Source organism: Ranitomeya imitator, chromosome 2, assembly GCF_032444005.1.
Source record: "Ranitomeya imitator isolate aRanImi1 chromosome 2, aRanImi1.pri, whole genome shotgun sequence".
Classification (NCBI taxonomy): domain Eukaryota; kingdom Metazoa; phylum Chordata; class Amphibia; order Anura; family Dendrobatidae; genus Ranitomeya; species Ranitomeya imitator.
The window spans coordinates 382819570-382839648 of record NC_091283.1 but is presented as its reverse complement, the minus strand read 5'-3'; the positions used below and the strand labels follow the sequence as shown (position 1 = coordinate 382839648).

Below are 20079 nucleotides of genomic sequence, written 5' to 3'. Positions count from 1 at the left end.
TTTTTGCTGTCCACCTGCTGTGGACCTTATAGTTCTGTGCATTTTCATGTTTTTGTCTTGTCCAGCTTAGTCTGTGAAGGATTTTTTGCAGCCTAGCTATTTCTCTGGAGATGCAGATATACCCCCCATGTCTTTAGTCAGATGTGGTGATCCGTATTTTCTGCGGTGGATATTTTCTAGTGTTTTTATACTGACCGCATAGTACTCTGTTCTATTCTTTCTTTTTAGCTAGTATGGCCTCCTATGCTAAAATCTGATTTCATATCTGCGTATGTTATTTCCCTCTCCTCTCACAGTCAATATTTGTGGGGGGCTATCTATCCTTTGGGGATTTTCTCTGAGGCAAGATAGGTTTCCTGTTTCTGTCTTTAGGGGTAGTTAGATCTTAGGCTGTGCCGAGGGGTCTAGGGAGTGTTAGGTACCCCCCACGGCTACTTCTAGTTGCGCTGCTAGGTTCAGGGTTTGCGGTCAGTACAGGTTCCACCTTCTCCAGAGTACGTCTCATGCTGCTCCTAGGCCACCAAATCATAACAGTACAACTGGCCAACAATGAGTTAATTGCATCTCAGAAGAAGGGAGGGAAGCTTTTGAGCCATTTTTTTTTTCTTTAGCCTGTTTGGTATACAAGAGAAGATAGTATTCTGCTACAGATGGATCTGGATAAGTTGGAAACTTGGGCTGAAAGGTGGCAGATGAGGTTTAACAATGATAAATGTAAGGTTATACACATGGGAAGAAGGAATCAATATCACCATTACACACTGAACGGGAAACCACTGGGTAAATCTGACAGGGAGAAGGACTTGGGGATCCTAGTTAATGATAAACTTACCTGGAGCAGCCAGTGCCAGGCAGCAGCTGCCAAAGCAAACAGGATCATGGGGTGCATTAAAAGAGGTCTGGATACACATGATGAGAGCATTATACTGCCTCTGTACAAATCCCTAGTTAGACCGCACATGGAGTACTGTGTCCAGTTTTGGGCACCGGTGCTCAGGAAGGATATAATGGAACTAGAGAGAGTACAAAGGAGGGCAACAAAATTAATAAAGGGGATGGGAGAACTACAATACCCAGATAGATTAGCGAAATTAGGATTATTTAGTCTAGAAAAAAGACGACTGAGGGGCGATCTAATAACCATGTATAAGTATATAAGGGGACAATACAAATATCTCGCTGAGGATCTGTTTATACCAAGGAAGGTGACGGGCACAAGGGGGCATTCTTTGCGTCTGGAGGAGAGAAGGTTTTTCCACCAACATAGAAGAGGATTCTTTACTGTTAGGGCAGTGAGAATCTGGAATTGCTTGCCTGAGGAGGTGGTGATGGCGAACTCAGTCGAGGGGTTCAAGAGAGGCCTGGATGTCTTCCTGGAGCAGAACAATATTGTATCATACAATTATTAGGTTCTGTAGAAGGACGTAGAACTGGGGATTTATTATGATGGAATATAGGCTGAACTGGATGGACAAATGTCTTTTTTCGGCCTTACTAACTATGTTACTATGTTTCTCTTATCTTTCAGGTTACATCAGGAGGGGGAGGCTACTACAGGAGACCCAATTCTTAAGATGGGCCACGTCACAGTGGGCCACTGCATTGTGCTTGCCCCCCAGGCTAAAATTTGCCAGCCAGCCCCTGCCTGCAATCACGTGAGCTAATTTTTCTGTATTTTTGTGTGGAAAAAACAAAACACCATTTCATTTACTAAATTTGAAACTTGGCCTTCCAATTTTTCTACCAAAAAATCAAACATTAATATTCTGTGTTACAAACCCTAAAGAGATTAACAGTAAGACTGGAGTCACACTAAACGTATGAAAAATCGGTCCGAGTCTCCCATCTGAGAGTCGCATGAGTGTAATGCGAGTGTCAGGCGATTTTTCACACCTAGCATCTGATTTACAATTACACATCCTTTTCCAAGGAAATATTCTTCAAAACACACACACACACACACACACACACACACACACACACACACACACACACACATATACAGTTGTGCTCAAAAGTTTTAAAACCCAGGCAGAATTTTTGCTTTCTTGGCCTTTTTCCAGAGAATATGAATGATAACACCAAAATTCCACTCATGGTTAGTGGTTGGGTGAAGCCATTTCTTGTCAAACTACCGTGTTTTCTCTTTTTGAATCATAATGACAACCCAAAACATCCAAATGACCCTGATCAAAAGTTTACATACCCCATTTCTTAATACCGTGTATTGCCCCCTCTAACATCAATGACAGATTGAAGTCTTTTGTGGTAATTGTGGATGAGGTTATTTTCTCATGTGGTAAAGCTGCCCACTCTTCTTGGCCAAAAGCTTCCAGTTCCTGTAAATTCCTGGACTGTCTAGCATGAACTGCACGCTTGAGATCTCCCCAGTGTGGCTTAATGATATTGAGGTCAGGAGACTGAGATGGCCACTCACGAACCTTCACTTTGTTCTGCTGTAGACAATGACAGGTCAATTTGGCCTTGTGTGTTGCTCAGATGGCTTTCCCAATCCTGGCTGAAGATCACAATATTGTCCAGGTAAGCCGCTGCGTACTTTTTGTGGGGAGCTAGGATGTGGTCCATGGCCCTCTGGAATGTTGCTGGAGCTCCTTGTAACCCAAATGGTATCCTTGCATATCGGGAGCATCCATCTGGCGTTGAAAAAGCAGTCTTCTCTTTGGCTCTTTGGGACATGGGAATTTGGCAATATCCTTTTGTGAGGTCAAGGGTAGTAGTGTACCGAGCCGGCCCTAGCCTCTCAATGAATTCATCGACCCGGGGCATCGGGTAGGCATTGGTGTTAGAAACCTCATTCGGCTTTCGATAGTCATTGCAAAATCGCCATTCCCCATCTGGTTTCGGCACTAGGACTGTTGGACTTGACCACCCACTCTTTGTTTCCTCAATGACTCCCAGGCTCAGCATCCACTTCACCTCCTTGGAGATCACTTCTCGGTGTGCTTCTGGAATCCGGTAGGGCATCAAGTTGACTGGGACATTAGGCTCCATCAGGACGTCATGCTCAATAACGTTCATACAGCCTGGCAGCTCCAAGAAGAAGTCCCTGTTCCACTGTAAAAACTCCACGTTCAGGCTGGGCCATCAAACACGGAGCTTCCATGAGCTCCCTATCTTGCCAAGGCTTAATCAGGTTGACATGGTATACCTGGTATGGCTTCCTTCTCCCCGACTGGTGGACTTTGTAGTTGACATCTCCAACCTTTTCAACTATTTTGTAAGGGCCCTGCCACTTGGCCAGGAATTTGCTCTCTACCTTAGGTACCAGCACCAGCACTCGATCCCCAGGGTTGAAGTGTCTCACCCTTGCCGACCTATTGTATACCCTCGAATGTGCCTCTTGTGCTTTGAGGTATTCCCTCATGAGGGGCATCACCTTGGCCATTCTCTCTTTAATCTGGGCCACATGCTCGATCACACTCAGGTAGGGTGTAACCTCCGCTTCCCACATCTCTCTTGCTATGTCTAGGAGTCCACGTGGGTGTCGGCCATAAAACAGTTCAAAAGGAGAGAACCCAGTAGAGGTCTCTGGGACTTCTCTGATAGAGAATAATAGGTACAGTTGTAGACAGTCCCAGTCCCGGCCGTCCTTCTCTACGATCTTCTTCAATATGGCCTTCAAGGTTTTATTGAATCTTTCTACCAATCCATCCATCTGTGGATGGTAAACTGAGGTCTGGAGTTGTGTGATTTGCAGTGTGTTGCACAACTCCATCACTTTTATCATAAAGGGGGTCCCTTGGTCCATCAGGATCTTTTTAGGCAACCCCACTCTAGAGAAGACATGGACCAACTCTCGGGCGATACACTTGGCGGAGGAGTTACGTAGTGGAATGGCTTTCGGGTAGCATAGTCCAATGTCACCAGGATATACTGATGTCCCCTGGCGTACTTGACCAGGGGTCTCACTAGATCCATGGTGTGAGATAATGCTACCTGAGTGGGTTGGGGAAGCTCGCTTGGCAAAGGGAATAAAATCACTCAGGCACGATTTCAACACATAAACAGCCTATCCGGTTTATTAAACTTCATAAACCGTGTCACAAACAGTTCATTATATACATCAATGGAACACATTAACCACCGACAGTCTGTTCCAATGGCAGATACGTCTCTGCCCGTAACCCTCTTTATCTGGAGTTACCTTATAGGAGCTTCTGCTCCACACACTCACTCCTGTCAGTGCTTGTTCCCAGGGGAAAGCTGCCTCACTGAGGTCACCATCCTTGTGACCAGGACACCTCAGATAGTCCAGACCCGCAATAGGAACTGTAGCTTCCCCAACACAGTAGCCGTCCTAGGCTCTGCAGATACAGCCTCTCCATGCGCTTTTCAGGAAGTCCAGTCCCAGGCACTTCCAACACACAGGCCTTCAGTCCATGGTCTCACCAGGTGCTTCCAGGAATCCAGTACATCCCAGGACATTCCAACACACAGGCTATACAGGAACTCACACTCAAACATGTGACCCACACCCTGCTCACATTACATAGATGTAACCACTCCCATAGGTGGGAGGTGTGTGTGGCTAGTTCGACCCGCCCAGCTCTTCAAACTAGCCCTATAAGCCCCCCTTATAGTTCCACAAGTGTTTGTTGTGTTTGCTTATAAGTCCCAGCATAACCTTATCATTTTGGGCTTACAGGGCAGAGCACCTCTGCGAGACATACCGGCCATTTACAATAATGCCAGTCCCTAATTCACCATTATAATTATGCCTCCAAGTGCATCATGAAGCGCACACACAGTGCCCCCTGTCTGTAACATGGGTCACTGCACCACAATGGCTATGCAACCACATAGTACCTCAATAATGGGCAACGGCACCAAGGGGATATGGAAATGGGCCACTGGGGAAGTCAGATGGCAGGTGGGACAGGACCTACAGAAATTCACAATATCACGGTGACAAGCAACCGGGCCAGTAGAACCTCTGGAGGATCCGTTCCTCGGTTTTCTCTACGCCCATGTGACCACCTAACATATGTATGGGCCATGTCTAACACTCTTTGTCTGTATGATCCTGGCACCAGTAACTGTTCAATTACCTACCCTCTCAGCTTGGTGACGCAATATATCATCTCCCCATTCATGGCTAAATGTGGGTATCAAGTGTCAGTCCCCAGCTCTTGGGCTACACCATAAGTACTGGTACATTATCCAATGCCCCTTTTAGAGTTAAATTCCCGAGTTGGGTGGTCCCAAAGTTCCCCCCGGACACCTCCAGCTCAGGGATGTTGGCCTCGTGGATGCTGTCTCAACCTCATCGCACACAAGCACGCAAAACGGAAACCTGTCATCTGCAGCCTGCGACGAGGTTTCTTTGGGAGCAACCTGGCTCTTATCCAGATAACCAGACATTCCACCTTTTCCCCACAAGTCTCAAAATAAGACCCACCCTATTATAATAGGATACAATAGGTCCTTGACCATGCCGACCTCATGGGACTCGGTGCCACAGTTTGTTTTTATGACCACCTGGGCCACAGAGTAGTTCTTTGCGTCACCATGGATACAGCGGATGCCCAGCCTCTTTCCAGGAATCAGCCGATGTGGAATTGTGGCCCTCACTAGGGTTACCAAACTTCTTGAGTACAGCAGACCAGTCACTTGCACCCCGTTTACTGTCACTGGGCATGCCTGCGGCCCCTATCCCATTTGGGGAACAGCACTGCAGGCCGGGTATGCAAAGTACAAGCAGCGTCGTTCTGTGCTGCAGTCCATTGGCTCAGTGGTCATGGGACAACGGGTGACTATGTGGCCAAGGCTATGACACTTCCAACAAATTACACTATGGGAAGGGACCTTGGCCACTAACTCCGGGGATCTAGGATGCCCCCCAGGTGTGGCTCTAGCCCCCCTCTTTTGGGTGTCAGCCCCATTTGGGAAACCCAGTTCGGGGATGCTACGACCCCTTGCTTCCCCAAGGACCTCTCGACTGCCTGGTACCTCTCCACCAAGCTCACTAGGTCATCGGCATTACGGGGATCTCCTTGGACAACCCAGGATTGCACAGGCCTGGGTAGGGAGTTTACTAATCATGACGACACTCTCCACCATCTGTGCTGTGGAGGAGGATTCAGGTTGCAACCATTTCTGGACCAGATGTAGAAGATCGAACATTTGAGACCGGGGAGGTTTGTCACTGTGATATGCCCACTCATGCACCCGTTGCGCCCCGACAGTCAGAGTCACTCCTAAGCGTGCCAAGGTCTCAGCTTTTAACTTGGCAAATTCTTTTGCGTCCAGCAACTCCAAGTCATAATACGCCTTCTGCGGTTCACCTGTCAAATATGGCGCCAAAACCTTGATCCGAAGGCGATTTCTCACGATCAGCCACCCTTTTAAACATGGCCAGGAATGCCTCAACATCATCCCCTGCAATGCTCTTCTTACCGTCTTGCTCACGTAAGAGTCATCAGCCAGACTTTGGGTTGGGGCACTCGTCCTGCCCTGGATGGCGGTTGCCAGAAGCTGCATCAGCTGACGTTGCTCCTAATGGCTCTGCAGGATCTGCTGCCGCTGCTCCTGCTGGCTCTGCTGTAATAACAGCTTGTTGGTCTCTTGTTGTTGCTGCTGCGCCTGGACCAGGTGTTTCAGCAGTTCCTCCATGTTGTGAGATTTCCCTCCTGCAGCTGCTTTCACCCAGGACATGCGGTATCGACAGTAACACTGCCTCTTGGATTCATGCCCGTGCTTCTAGCACCAATTGTAGGGACCCGTACTCACTCGGCTGTGGTTGAGGTAGGCACAGGAAGCAGTATTGCAGAAATGTCCAAGCAAGTTTATTAAAACGGCATAAACTGCTCTGGATAGGAAAACAAATGAACAGCCTTTTCTGGCACAAAGTAACAAGCAGAAAAATAACCAGTCCATATATTACTGCGGGTCAACCCCCTCAGGTCAGTGTCTTTAGCAGACGCAATGGAGGTCTCCACCCCTCCAGCCACAGAGACTGAATGAGGCAATTGGCAACCATTTTATTAGCCAAACCATGCCCGTGGGGTTGGGATATGTGAGCAGTCATTCCCACCCATCTCTTATAACCGCTCGTAAAACCCGGCCCTGGAATGGCCAAATAACTTTCTCAGCACTATATGTGCTGGAGCATACTTCAGAGCTCACATCACAGCAGCTAATAGCCGCGATGACACATATCTCCCCTCCAGGACTCGTCCGGTGGCCATCTTATATATACAGCTCTGGCAAAAATTAAGAGACCACTGCAAAATAAAGATAGCATAAAAGCAGGCAATTCATCTGCCACGTGCAATAAAAATCAGAGTGACAGGTTAGAATAGAATAGATATATACACATAGAATACATAGATATATAGATGTCAGTGACACACATATACAGCTCTGGCAAAAAGTAAGAGACCACTACAAAATTTTCAGTTTGTTTGATTTTTCTCTCTATAGGTATATTTTTGAGTAAAATGTAAATTGTTCTTTTATTCTATAAACTACTGACAACATGTCTCCGAAGTTCCAAGCAATACATTTTGTATTTACTTTCTGAAAATAAGAAATGGTCAAAATAACAAAAACATGCATTGCTTGCAGACCTCAAATAATGCAAAAAAACAAGTTCATAATCATTTAGAAACAACAATTCTAATGTTTTAACTCAGGAAGAGTTCAGAAATCAATATTTTGTGGAATAACCATGATTTTTAATCACAGCTTCCATGCGTCTAGGCATGCTTCCCACCAGTCTGGCTGGAATTTAGCAGGTTGTTCTTTGCGAAGGACGTATGAATGAAGCCGCATACAAGGTTATCCTGGAAAAACAGTTGATTCCTTCTGCTCAGGCAATGTTCCCCAACTCTGAAGACTGGTTCTTCCAGCAGGACAATGCGCCATGCCACACAGCTAGGTCAATCAAGGTGTAGATGAAGGACCACCACATCAAATCCCTGTCATGGCCAGCCCAATCACCAGACCTGAACCCCGTTGAAAACCACTGGAATGTAATCAAGAGGAAGAAGGATAGACACAAGCCATCAAACAAAGAAGAACTGCTTACATTTTTGTATCAGGAGTGGCATAAGGTCACCCAAAAGAAGTGTGAAAGACTGGTGGAAAACATGCCAAGACGCTTGAAAGCTGTGATTAAAAATCATGGTTATTCCACAAAATATTGATTTCTGAACTCTTCCCGAATTAAAACATTAGTATTGTTGCTTCTAAATGATTATGAACTTTTTTTTTTTTTGCATTATTTGAGGTCTGCAAGCATTGCATTGTCCTTCATCCACACCTTGATTGACCTAGCTGTCTGGCATGGTGCATTGTCCTGCTGGAAAACTATATACTTAGCCTTTACTGACTATTAAAATGGGGGACCCTAAAAAAATTATGAAGGGACCCCTATAATTAATAACCAGCAAAGGCTATGCAGACAGCTGCAGGCTGATATTAATAGCCTAGGAAGGGGCCATGGATACTCCCCCCCAGGCTAAAAACATCAGCTCTCAGCTGCCCCAGAAAAGGCGCATCTCTAAGATGTGCCAATTCTGGCACTTAGCCTCGCTCTTCCCACTTGCCCTGTAGCGGTAGAAAGTGTAAATGTACACTCTGCACCCCATCTTGACTGAAACCCCCCCAGAAATGTAGAAATTTTTGCAAATTTATTAAGAAAGAAAAACTGAAATATCACATGGTCATACAGCGTCGGACTGGAGCTCCTTGGGCCCACCAGAGAAAATCATTCTTGGGGCCCACTATGTAGCTACATAGAAATAAATACAAGACCACTGATTGTGCCGTAAAACACGCTAATATCAGGGTATAATATAAGGTAGTACACGTTTTAATGATATAACAGGGGTTGGAGTAGCCCCCCTCATAGAATATAATGCAGCCCACCTCATAGAATATAATGTAGCCCCCTCATAGAGTATAATTCCCCCTACAGAATATAATGCAGCCCACATATAGTGTAATGCAGCCCCCTCATAGGGTATAATGCAGCCCACCTCATAGGGTATAATGCAGCCCACCTCATAGGGTATAATGTAGTCCCCATAGAATATAATGCAGCCCCCTCATAAATTATGTATAACACAGCCCTCCCCCATAGAATATAATGTAACCCCCTATAGAATATAATGCAGCCCCACATAGAATATAATATAGCCCCCCTCATATAGTATAACACAACCCTCCCCCATAAAATATAATGCAGCCCCCCATAGAATATAATACAGCTCACCTCATGTAGTATAACACAGCGCTCCCCCATATAATATAATGTGGCTCCTCATAAAATATAATACAGCCCACATCATAGAATATAATGGAGTCTTACAGAATTATGGCCACCACGTTGGGGATGGGACGGGACTGTGGCTTGTCCCCTGATGTTGTCGCAAATGCGGTGAAACATGTTGAGGGAACTAGTGCGATAAATTTGTACGTCAAATTCTGCCAAATTAGGGTATGTTTCCACGTGCAGGAAACGCTCCGTGTTTGACGCTGCATAGAGACGCAGCGTCAAACACGCAGCGTCCAGATGTTACAGCATAGTGGAGGGGATTTAATGAAATCTCGTCTCCACTATGCGTGGTAACACACACGCGGCAGCCCTGCGACTCTGGACATGCGGCGCGTCTTTTAAGATCGCAGCATGTCCGTATACCTTGCGGCGACGCTGCGCCACCGCAAGGTATAACACAGGGCCCTATGCATGGGGTGCGATGATCCCGGATGTGTGCTATGAACACATCCGGCATAATCGTGTCCCAGAAGGGGGCGGAGCTTAGCACAGAGCGGGTTTGCCACTCCGACTAAACCGCCGGCCATCCTGAAGGTGGACACATACTGTAAGTGTTAGCACTCCACAGTGTTACCCATTAAGTATAAGAAATCCAGCATCGAGCACTTTACTGACAACAAATTTAGGCAGATTAGGGACCTCAATTTTTAGACCCTAAAGCAATTTTTAACATTAATAAAAGATAATTTTAGGGCTTGATAGTGAGGGTTTATTGGGAGTTCTCCCCAATTTGTTAATAATGCTTCCCTCCAAAGCCTTTTTCAATCCTCAAATTTGGAACTTGTCATCTAAGAAAAATAGATATGTGTCTGAATTTTGCATAGACACATGGTGTTTGTGAAAATCAGAGGCAAGTGAACAGCCCCATAGGCCAGGGGTGTCAAACTGCATTCCTCGAGGGCTGCAAACAGGTCATGTTTTCAGGATTTCCTTGTACTGCACAGGTGATAATTTAATCACCAACTCATTATTTGTGTAGGTGATCAAATTATCACCTGTGCAGTACAAGGAAATCCTGAAAACATGACCTGTTTGCAGCCCTCGAGGAATGCAGTTTGACACCCCTGCCATAGGCTATAATGGATTTAGAAAAAAAAATAGGGACCTGTTCTATCTGAGAAAACCACAGACAGAACATGTACGTGCAACATGGATGTCTGAATGAGGTTTAATCACTGATGTTGCAGTTCATCACGTCCCCCCCTGCAACTAATGCCAATAAAACCAAAGGAGCTGTCTGCTCAAAACACAGTGATGAGCTATTCATCAATATTACGTTGTTTGTGGTCAGATTCCCACGCTGACCAACTGTTGGCCACCACAATGCGGCCGACCAGGACGGACGACGCGACGATGAGGATTTTCCTTCTCCATCCAACAGTTGGCGGCAATATGCAAACACTTTCCATAGAGCTGCAAAGTGCGGGAGATGCTGTGTAGCAGGCGCTGCCGGATACTGCAAAATGGCTGCAGCTATGAGGCCATGTGCACATATTGCGGATTCCATTGCGGAATTTTCCGCAGCGGTTTTGATAAATCCGCAGTGCAAAACCACTGCGGTTTTTTATTGCGGATTTATTGCGGTTTTTATTGTGGTTTCTCATCTGCAGTTTCCTATTGGAGCAGGTGAAAAACCGCTGCGGATTCCGCACAAAGAATTGACATGCTGCGGAAAAAACCCGCTGTGTTTCCGTGCGTTTTTTTCCACAGCATGTGCACTGCGGATTTCGCAGCAAAATCCGCAATGTGTGCACATACCCTAAGAGCTGGTCTGCTGTATCCAGCAGTGGCTGCTACACATTCAATGGAAGGACTATTGCAGCTACATTCACCACTATAGCTGACCCAAATAACAGCAGGTCAGTGGTGTGGGGGCTGGATGTTGGACGCTAATAATCACATTATTATAACTGGACCCCTGGACTGTCCAACACCAATAAATTATACAATTTCTCACATAGACGTTAGATAGTGAACACAATCACCCTTTAGAAAACTTTCTATTGAATCTATGGCAATTTTGCTGTTCTGGAAGCGACTGGACAAGGCTTCCTGGCCACATGTTCTGCTTATCTGAGAGAGGGGTGAATGACTTATGGCTCCCTCACTGTCTGAATATAGCTGCTCTCCTCCTCAGGGCACTGCAGTGTAGTGAGGGGCTGCCAGACACAGGAGGGACAGAAACAAACAAGGTTTCCTTACAGCAGGTCTGTACTTTACTGACTGCTAGTGAGGCTAGTAATGGCTGCACAGGCCCCAGTCTCCTCTCCAGCAGTAACTGACGTTATTAACTACATCATCAGCCTATCACCACTGAGGAGCAGTCTCCCTGCCTGTGCGGCCATTGCTACCCTAAGAAAGCAGTGGATATAGTAACAAACAGTTTTCTCACCTCTCTTTAGTCTGCTGCTCCCAGTCCCGGCATGTTAGTGATGGCTCCCAGGCTCCTCTCATGCCGGCAGTGTGAGAGAGGCCTGTCTTCTGTAGAGGATTGAAGCCGGTCATTTACATTTAAAGGAGCAGCATTTCTAAAGCATGAGGCAGCCCAAAACTTCCTCTAAGACCAGCCTGGGTGGCAGTGAGTATTCTTCTTCAGTAGCACTTAGCAGGCAGTGTTAGCAGGCTTCCCAAGGCTGATCAGGTGTGCCGCTGCTAAAGAGAAATGGGCGTGGAAAGCAGTGAATATTCATTTCTCTTTAGCAGCGGCACAGGTTTAGCCTCAGCAGCAGCTCCTGCCTCTGTGACCCGCTGCTCCCCCTTCCCTCACTCACGGGTTGCTTAGTGTGCCGCTAGGGCCCTTGAGGCAGCAGGGGCCCAAGGTAGCTGCCAACCCTGTGTGCCTGCAGGGGCCAGTGCCTGGGCCCACCGGAGGATCCTCCGGTTCTCCGGTGGGCCAGTCCGACCCTGTGGTCATAAGTATTCAGACTCTTGGGAATCATGCAACAAGTTTCTCACACCTGGATTTGGGGATCCTCTGACATTGTTCCTTGCAGATCCTCTCCAGTTCCATCAGGTTGGATGGTGAACGTTGGTGGGCAGCCATTTTCAGGTCTCTCCAGAGATGCTCAATTGGGTTTAGGTCAGGGCTCTGGTTGGGCCAGTCAAGAATGGTCACAGAGTTGTTCTGAAGCCACTCATTTATTATTTTAGCTGTTTGCTTAGGGTCATTGTCTTGTTGGAAGGCGAACCTTCAGCCAAGTCCGATTTCCAGAGCACTCTGGAAGAGGTTTTCATCCAGAATACCTCTGTACTTGGCCACATTCATGTTTCCTTCAATGTCAACCAGTCGTCCTGTCCCTGCAGCTGAAAAACACCCCCATAGCATGATGCTGCCACCACGTTTCAATGTTGGGATTGTATTGAGCAGGTGATGAGCAGTGCCTGGTTTTCTCCACACATACCACTTAAAATTATCACCAAAAAGGTCTATCTTAATCTCATCAGACCAGAGAATCTTATTTCTCATAGTCTGGGAGGCCTTCATGTGTTTTTTCGTAAACTCAATATGAACTTTCATATATCTTGCACTGAGGAGAGGCTTTTGTTGGGCCACTCTGCCATAAAGGCCCGACTGATGGAGGGCTGCAGTGATAGTTGACTTTGTGGAACTTTCTCCCATATCCCTACTGCATCTCTGGAGCTCAGCCACAGTGATCTTGGGGTTCTTCTTTACCTCTCTCACCAAGGTTCTTCTCCCACGATTGCTCAGTTTGGCTGGACGGCCAGGTCTAGGAAGACTTCTGGTGGTCCCAAACTTCTTCCATTTAAGGATTATGGAGGCCACTGTGCTCTTAGGAACCTTGAGTACTGCAGATATTCTGTTGTAACCTTGGCCAGATCTGTGTCTTGCCACAATTCTGTCTCTGAGCTCCTTGGCCAGTTTCTTTGACATCATGAATCTCATTTAGTCTGACACGCACTGTGAGCTGTGAGGTCTTATATAGACAGGTGTGTGCCTTTCCAAATCAAGTCCTGTCAGTTTAATTAAACACAGTTGGACTCCAATGAAGGAGTAGAACCATCTCAAGGAGGATCACAAGGAAATGGACAGCATGTGACTTAAATACTGTATGAGTGTGTGAGCAAAGGTTCTGAATACTTATGACCATGTGATATTTCAGTTTTTCTTTTTTAATAAATTTGCAAAAATGTCTACATTTCTGATTTATTTTAGTCAAGATGGGGTGCAGAGTGTACATTAATGTTAAAAACATGAACTTTTTTTTAATTTACTACATGGCTGCAATGACACAGAGTGAAAAATTGAAAAAGGGTCTAAATAATTTCCGTACCCACATATCGGTGTATTCTATGTGTAAAATCAGTCAGCACACGCATGGTCCAAGTGATGTGCGATTTTTCCTCGTACCCATAGGCATTGGCGAGACTAGGCCGAATCTCGGTGACAATCACAGCATGCTGTGATTTTACACACACACCGAATACGGCTGAGAAAATAAATGCTGATGTGAGCTGCCCCATAGATTAAGACTAGGCAAAGTGATATGCGATGGTTTCTCGCATTGCACTTGGCCCCTTTTTCACTGAGCTGGCAGTTCATATATAGTTCCTCCAAAGCTGGGTGTCCGGTTAGGACCCTGTGACTGACACTAGTCACACTAGGTAGGTTTTAACATTAGAGAGTGTAGCTACTGTCCCAATTGGGTACACCTTTGCCGCGGTTTGACAGCTTTATGGTTTTTCTTTTTAATCAAAAACAGTGTTTACTAAGTACCTTATGTTAATTATTTAATGCACTTGCTTTTTTTACTTATTTATTTTCATTAGGGTATATGCATATATTGTTTTTTCTTTGGTTTTGTTTGAATCCAGGGATTGAGAAGAATCTGTGACTTCTCTACATATAGTGGTCACTACTCACCTGTGCTGTTATCTGTAGGAATCTCCTCTTTACACCACTCATCACCTCTTACATATGTCTCTGTAGTATCAATATGGGGAAGATGTTTACCCTAAAACAAAAATTGCAAAAGTCACAGACAGATGGAGAAGTCACAAGAAATTAATTAAATTAATTAATTTGAAAAGATAGCTGTGGATCTCCTGTATAAATCCAACCTGTCGGCTTCTACTTGTATCCTGCAGTCTCCATATTTATAAAATTGTGAGAAGATCCAGACAACATCTAACGTCTACCATCAGCTTTACCCTGTCATCTCTACCAAGTATAAAACGTACACTGAATGGTCACATTATTAGACACAAATCTACTAGCGCGTTGAACCTCCTTTGGTCTTCAGAACCTCAGCAAATTGTTATGTTGTCAATTCCAATAAGTGTTAATACTTCTGCATGAATATTGTCCCTTGAGAGCAGGATAGGTTTTTATAGTTGCCAAAAAATGGAGATACTGACGTCCTATGAATAACCCGTGCTTGCTTGTAAAGCAGACGTGCTTGTAAAGCAGACTAGGATAAGAGTTGATCACTTTAAGGGCCGGGTAAGCAAGAAAAAAAATGCACTGTCATGTTCCTAGAAGCAATCCATGGCTATAAGATTTCTCTCGAGCATCAACCCTACTCTGGAACTCTCTACCACAACATATCAGACTCTCACCTACCATCGAAACCTTCAAAAAGAACCTGAAGACCCACCTCTTCTGACAAGCCAACAACCTGCAGTAACCACCGATCGACCAAACTGCTGCACGACCAGCTCTATCCTCATCTACTGTATCCTCACCCATCCCTTGTAGATTGCGAGCCCTTGCGGGCAGGGTCCTCACTCCTCCTGTACCAGATGTGACTTGTATTGTTCAAGATTATCGTACTTGTTTATATTATGTATACCCCTCCTCACATGTAAAGTGCCATGGAATAAATGGCGCTATAATAATAATAATAAATAATAATAAGACCATTGTTGCATCGAGCATTGTCATGCTGTAAGTGTGGCACCCCAGGAGTTCATGTACCACAGTGGTATTGCCTTCCTCTCGGGGACGGTGATGCCATGCCTGGAAATGAGGAAAATCCCTTTGGCAGGTAAGCTATACATTCAACACATTCTGACTCCGGGCCAGAAGGGGGAGTTCTGAACACGGTTTTAGGGGAGCTTCCCTTGATATACATTCTGGTCTGGAGAAGGAGTTAGTTAGTCTGGTGCAGACAAGGAACAGTGAAGGAGCACAGGAGAAATCAGGAGCTAGAGGAGAGCTGCAAGTGGGCTCCCTCTAAGCTAGAGCGCAGAAACCGGGCAGCGGGAGCCCAAGGTTGTGTGGAACTACAAGTCCCACGGCAGAACCGGAGGACAGGAAATTTGAAGTGACTTGTCCATATTACACCTGAGGTACAGCAACATCTAGAGCCAGGAGTCACAGTGTATAGAGACCCCCAGGAATGGCTCAAGTTGCCTACCATGCAGGAACTGTTCCAAGACAGAGCGTAAAAGAGGACCTTGCCAAAAGGCCGCAGACAGCACGGAACTATTATTCAGCGCATAGTGGACGGCTCCCAATCTAACCTGGCAAAAGGGATTCTACTCACTTTCAGGCTGCCTGGACTCCACTGTCACCTGTTGATGGTACCCTGGACTGTGGCTGACTTCAACCAGTAAGCCAGGTAAATACACTGCAACCCTGTGTCCTCTGTATATTCTGGCACCACACCATCCCTGCCAACCACACTGAGATCCCTGGGGACCCCGCTTCACCTGTGGAAAGCAACACCATCTTTGCTGCAGCACCATCGCCCCCAGAGGACCCCTTTAAGCAGCGGTCACCTCTCACCAAGAACCACAGGTGGCGTCACAAACTTTTACCACTTTACCAATCCCTTTAAAGACTGTTCCCCTTTTATTGAGCGCCCAGGGCCACGGATCGGGTCACAGCCACCGTGATATCCCCTTTACGTACTGGATTCAGTACCAAGTACCCCTAGGCCCTGGTGGGCATTCCATAAGTGTCCTTCTGACAGAAAAGGATGAACTTAGTTGACCACTGGCCACAAAGCCTAGGTAAGCTCCTGTGCTGAAGAAATGTTTATTCGGACACTATAGTTATAGATGCAGTGTTGTATTCAGCTGCAGGACATGACTGTGCATCGCCTGTTCTTAGAATGACTCTTAACAAACGCCCCTGGCTTCTTTAATTGAGGAGTTCCTTGTATCCATAGGATCTGTTTTTCCTGGATTATTTTCTTCAATCACAGCATTCTCAGTATAATCTCACCACCACTGTACATAATAAATGTTCGAAGTCGACCAAATCACTTTATGCTCCCATTATACTGTAGATTCATATTGCAAATATCCACAGAAGAGTGATCACTGGATTTCCTGCCGTACTCTGGAGTCACTGGTCACATTTCTATTCACAAAAATTTCTATTAAAAAAAGTTTCATTGTCTCTAATAAATCGACTGTACAGTGTATAATACTGGTGGATAAAACAAGACTGAGGACTGGGAAGCATGGTCACAACCGGGCACATGTGGGTGGGTGCCCAGCTGATGCCAACACAATCTTCAACTGCATGTGCTATGGCTTCCAGTACCATCTATATGCTGATGACACTCAGATCTACCTCTCTGGCCCAGATGTCACCTCTCTGCTCTCCAGAATCCCAGAGTGTCTATCAGCCATATCCTCCTTCTTCTCCTCTCACTTCATCAAGCTCAATGTGGACAAATCTGAACTAATTATCTTTCCTCCATCTCGCAAATCTTCCCTAACTGATCTGTCTATCATAATAAATTAATTCATACTCTTCCTTGTCCCGGTAATCCGCAGCCTCGGAGTAACCCTTGACTCTGCCCTGTCATTTAAACCGCACATTCAAGCTCTCGCCACCTCCTGTCGCCCTCAGCTCAAAAATATTTCCAGAATCCGTCCTTTCCTCAACCCTCACTCTACCAAAATGCTTGTGCATGCCCTAATCATCTCCTGCCTCGACTACTGCAACATCCTCCTCTGTGGCCTACCTTCTAACACTCTCGCATCCCTCCAGTCCGTCCTTAACTCTGCTGTCCGACTAATTAATCTCTCTCCTCTCTACACTCCTGCTTCCCCTCTATGCAAATCCCTTCACTGGCTCCCAATTTCCCAGCGTATCCAGTTTAAACTACTAACACTGATCTACAAAGCCATCCATAAACTTTCTCCTCCGTATATTTCCGAACTAATCTCTCTATATCTTCCCTCACGTTATCTCTGGTCCTCCCAAGACCTCCTTCTCTCCTCCACGCTTATTCGCTCCTCACCCAATCGCCTCCAAGATTTCTCCCAAATATCCCCCTTTCTCTGGAATTCTGTGCCCCAACACGTCTGGTTATCCACCACATTTGGATCCTTCAAATGGAACCTGAAAACCCATCTCTTCAAAAAAGCTTACAACCTGCAATGACCACGCGGCCACCTCAACACTATCGGAGCTACTGCTGTAATTCCTGTAGAATGTAAGCCCGCAAGGGCAGGGTCCTCTTCCCTCTGTACCGGTCTGTCATTGTTAGTTTATTGTAAGTGATATTTGTACTTTGATGTAACCCCTTCTCATGTACAGCACCATGGAATTAATGGTGCTATATAAATAATAATAATAATGTGCGTCCGTGGACACACATTCAGCTGAAGTGTATTGCAGCTAAGAGACCCATTAGGTCAGTACGCGGCAATATACACTGCCGGCCAATCAGAGGCCAGCAGCTGACATTGGCGTGCACGTGACAGGGGGCGCATGGCAGTCTCAACAGAATAGGCCCCTTGGTCTCCTGATCTGACAGTGTGTGACTTCTTCCTTTGGGGGTATGTCAAAGACATTGTTTATGTGCTGCCTTTATCAGCAACACTGGATGAGCTCTGAGATCGCATTACTGCCGCTCTAATGACCATCGACGGGGACATGGTGCAGCGTGTTTGGATCTCACTGGATTAATGCATTGATGTGTGTTATGTGGCAAAAGGAGGACACATACAACATTTATAAACATCATGTGCTAAACTTGGAGAGTTAATGTTCGTTATCATGTGTCATTCACCATTGTGCATGTAATACATTTTGAAAACTGATGAATCTTTTATAATGACCCTGTATATAATACCAGGATGGGGCCCAGGATAAGGGTCATATATACCAGGATGGGCCAGGATGAGCGTCATATACAGTATAACAGGATGAGTTGGGGGGCCTGCTCCAAATCTTGCACCAGGGGCCATCAGACTCTAGTTACACCACTGCTGTGGAAGACTATATGGGACATTCTCTGAATCTACCTGATGATCCTGAGGAACATCGAGATCTTCTTGTTTACAGTCCTGTGGAAGAAGAGGACGGGGACATCTCTGTGGTGTTGTCCTCTCACTGGATAGAACTGGAGGAAACACATACAAGGACTGAATTCATTCTCTACATACAGATAATTATAGGCCGTGTGTATTTAGTCCTGTCTATTACCTGGTGATGTGAGGGGCTGGGGAACCTCCATCATGACGTCCTTGTACAGATCTCTGTGTCCTTCTAAATACTCCCACTCCTCCATGGAGAAAAAGACGGCGACATCCTGACTCCTTATAGGAACCTGACACATACAATGATATCGTCATCCCCCGATCCCTCCATAGCGTTACTGTATAATGTCCCAGCATTCCCAGCAGTGTCACCTCTCCAGTCAGCAGCTCAATCATCTTGTAGGTGAGTTCTAGGATCTTCTGGTCATTGATGTCCTCATGTATCAGGGGGTGAGGTGGAGGCCCTGTGATTGGGCTCAGGGGTCTTCCCCATCCCTCAGACACAGGGGCCTGACAGCGCTCACTAGAGGTCTTCTTCACTACTGTGTAATCCTGGTTATGGAGAGACACATTAATAAACCTCACTACAGACATTTCCAGAGTCCTCACCTCTCCAGTTCTGTCCATCTGTTATTCCCATAGATAAGAATGATGTAATGTGACGTCATCAGAATCTCTCACCTCTCCAGTAAGCCGGAAGAGGATCTCTAGGGTGAGGTGTAATATCCTCTCCGCCATCTTGTCCCTGTCCCTCTCCATCCTTGTAGGGTCACTCAGGAGAATTCTCTTATATAGAAGATCTCCACTGAGAGGATCCGATATTGTAGGGACCTGAATGGTGAGAAGATGACGATGTAACATCATAAAGATCCCATGTAAGAAACCTCCGGAGCTGTTACCGGCGTCACATGATCACTGATCCAGTCATGGCCCCGTCCTGCCCCCGGTATAACACACAGTCCCATTATATAGTGGATGCTTTCCTGAAACGGAAAGTACTTGCAAGCAGCATAATACAAAGAATAGCTGGTTTACCCAGAATCCTTTGCAGTAGGCGGAGCTATGCAAATCATCTCTTTCCACCCCAGTCTAATCCACAGCGCTTGGAACCGCCAAGCGTGCAATGCTGCGGATTAGTTTCTAAATTTACACAGCCAACCAATTCCTACCTGCGGACACGTGTTTCGGGCTTTAGGCCCTCATCAGCACAGGGCTGGAATTGGTTGGCTGTATGGAGTGGGGCTCGGTGAGCAAGCGATACACACATGCTAGCCACCTTAGGGAGAGACCCAAGTTGGGCTAAATGTAGCGGGACGAAAGAGACCGAAAAGCCCTCTACTTAAAGGAAATACATAGTGGATGCTTTCCTGAAACGGAAAGTACTTGCAAGCAGCATAATACAAAGAATAGCTGGTTTACCCAGAATCCTTTGCAGTAGGCGGAGCTATGCAAATCATCTCTTTCCACCCCAGTCTAATCCACAGCGCTTGGAACCGCCAAGCGTGCAATGCTGCGGATTAGTTTCTAAATTTACA

General features: G+C 46.1%; 1 protein-coding gene across 1 annotated transcript in view; it reads right to left on the bottom strand.

The window, feature by feature from the left end:
• The window catches only part of LOC138664063 (zinc finger protein 665-like), a 41612-nt gene that overhangs the window by 18208 nt on the left and 3325 nt on the right, over window positions 1-20079 (bottom strand). Inside the window, exons 2-6 of the mRNA XM_069750481.1 lie at window positions 19226-19375; window positions 18917-19096; window positions 18711-18834; window positions 18530-18627; window positions 14184-14274 (exon numbers count right to left, since the gene is read on the bottom strand). Coding sequence (XP_069606582.1) covers window positions 14184-14274; window positions 18530-18627; window positions 18711-18834; window positions 18917-19096; window positions 19226-19375 — 643 coding nt within the window. The remainder of the gene's footprint in view (window positions 1-14183; window positions 14275-18529; window positions 18628-18710; window positions 18835-18916; window positions 19097-19225; window positions 19376-20079) is intronic.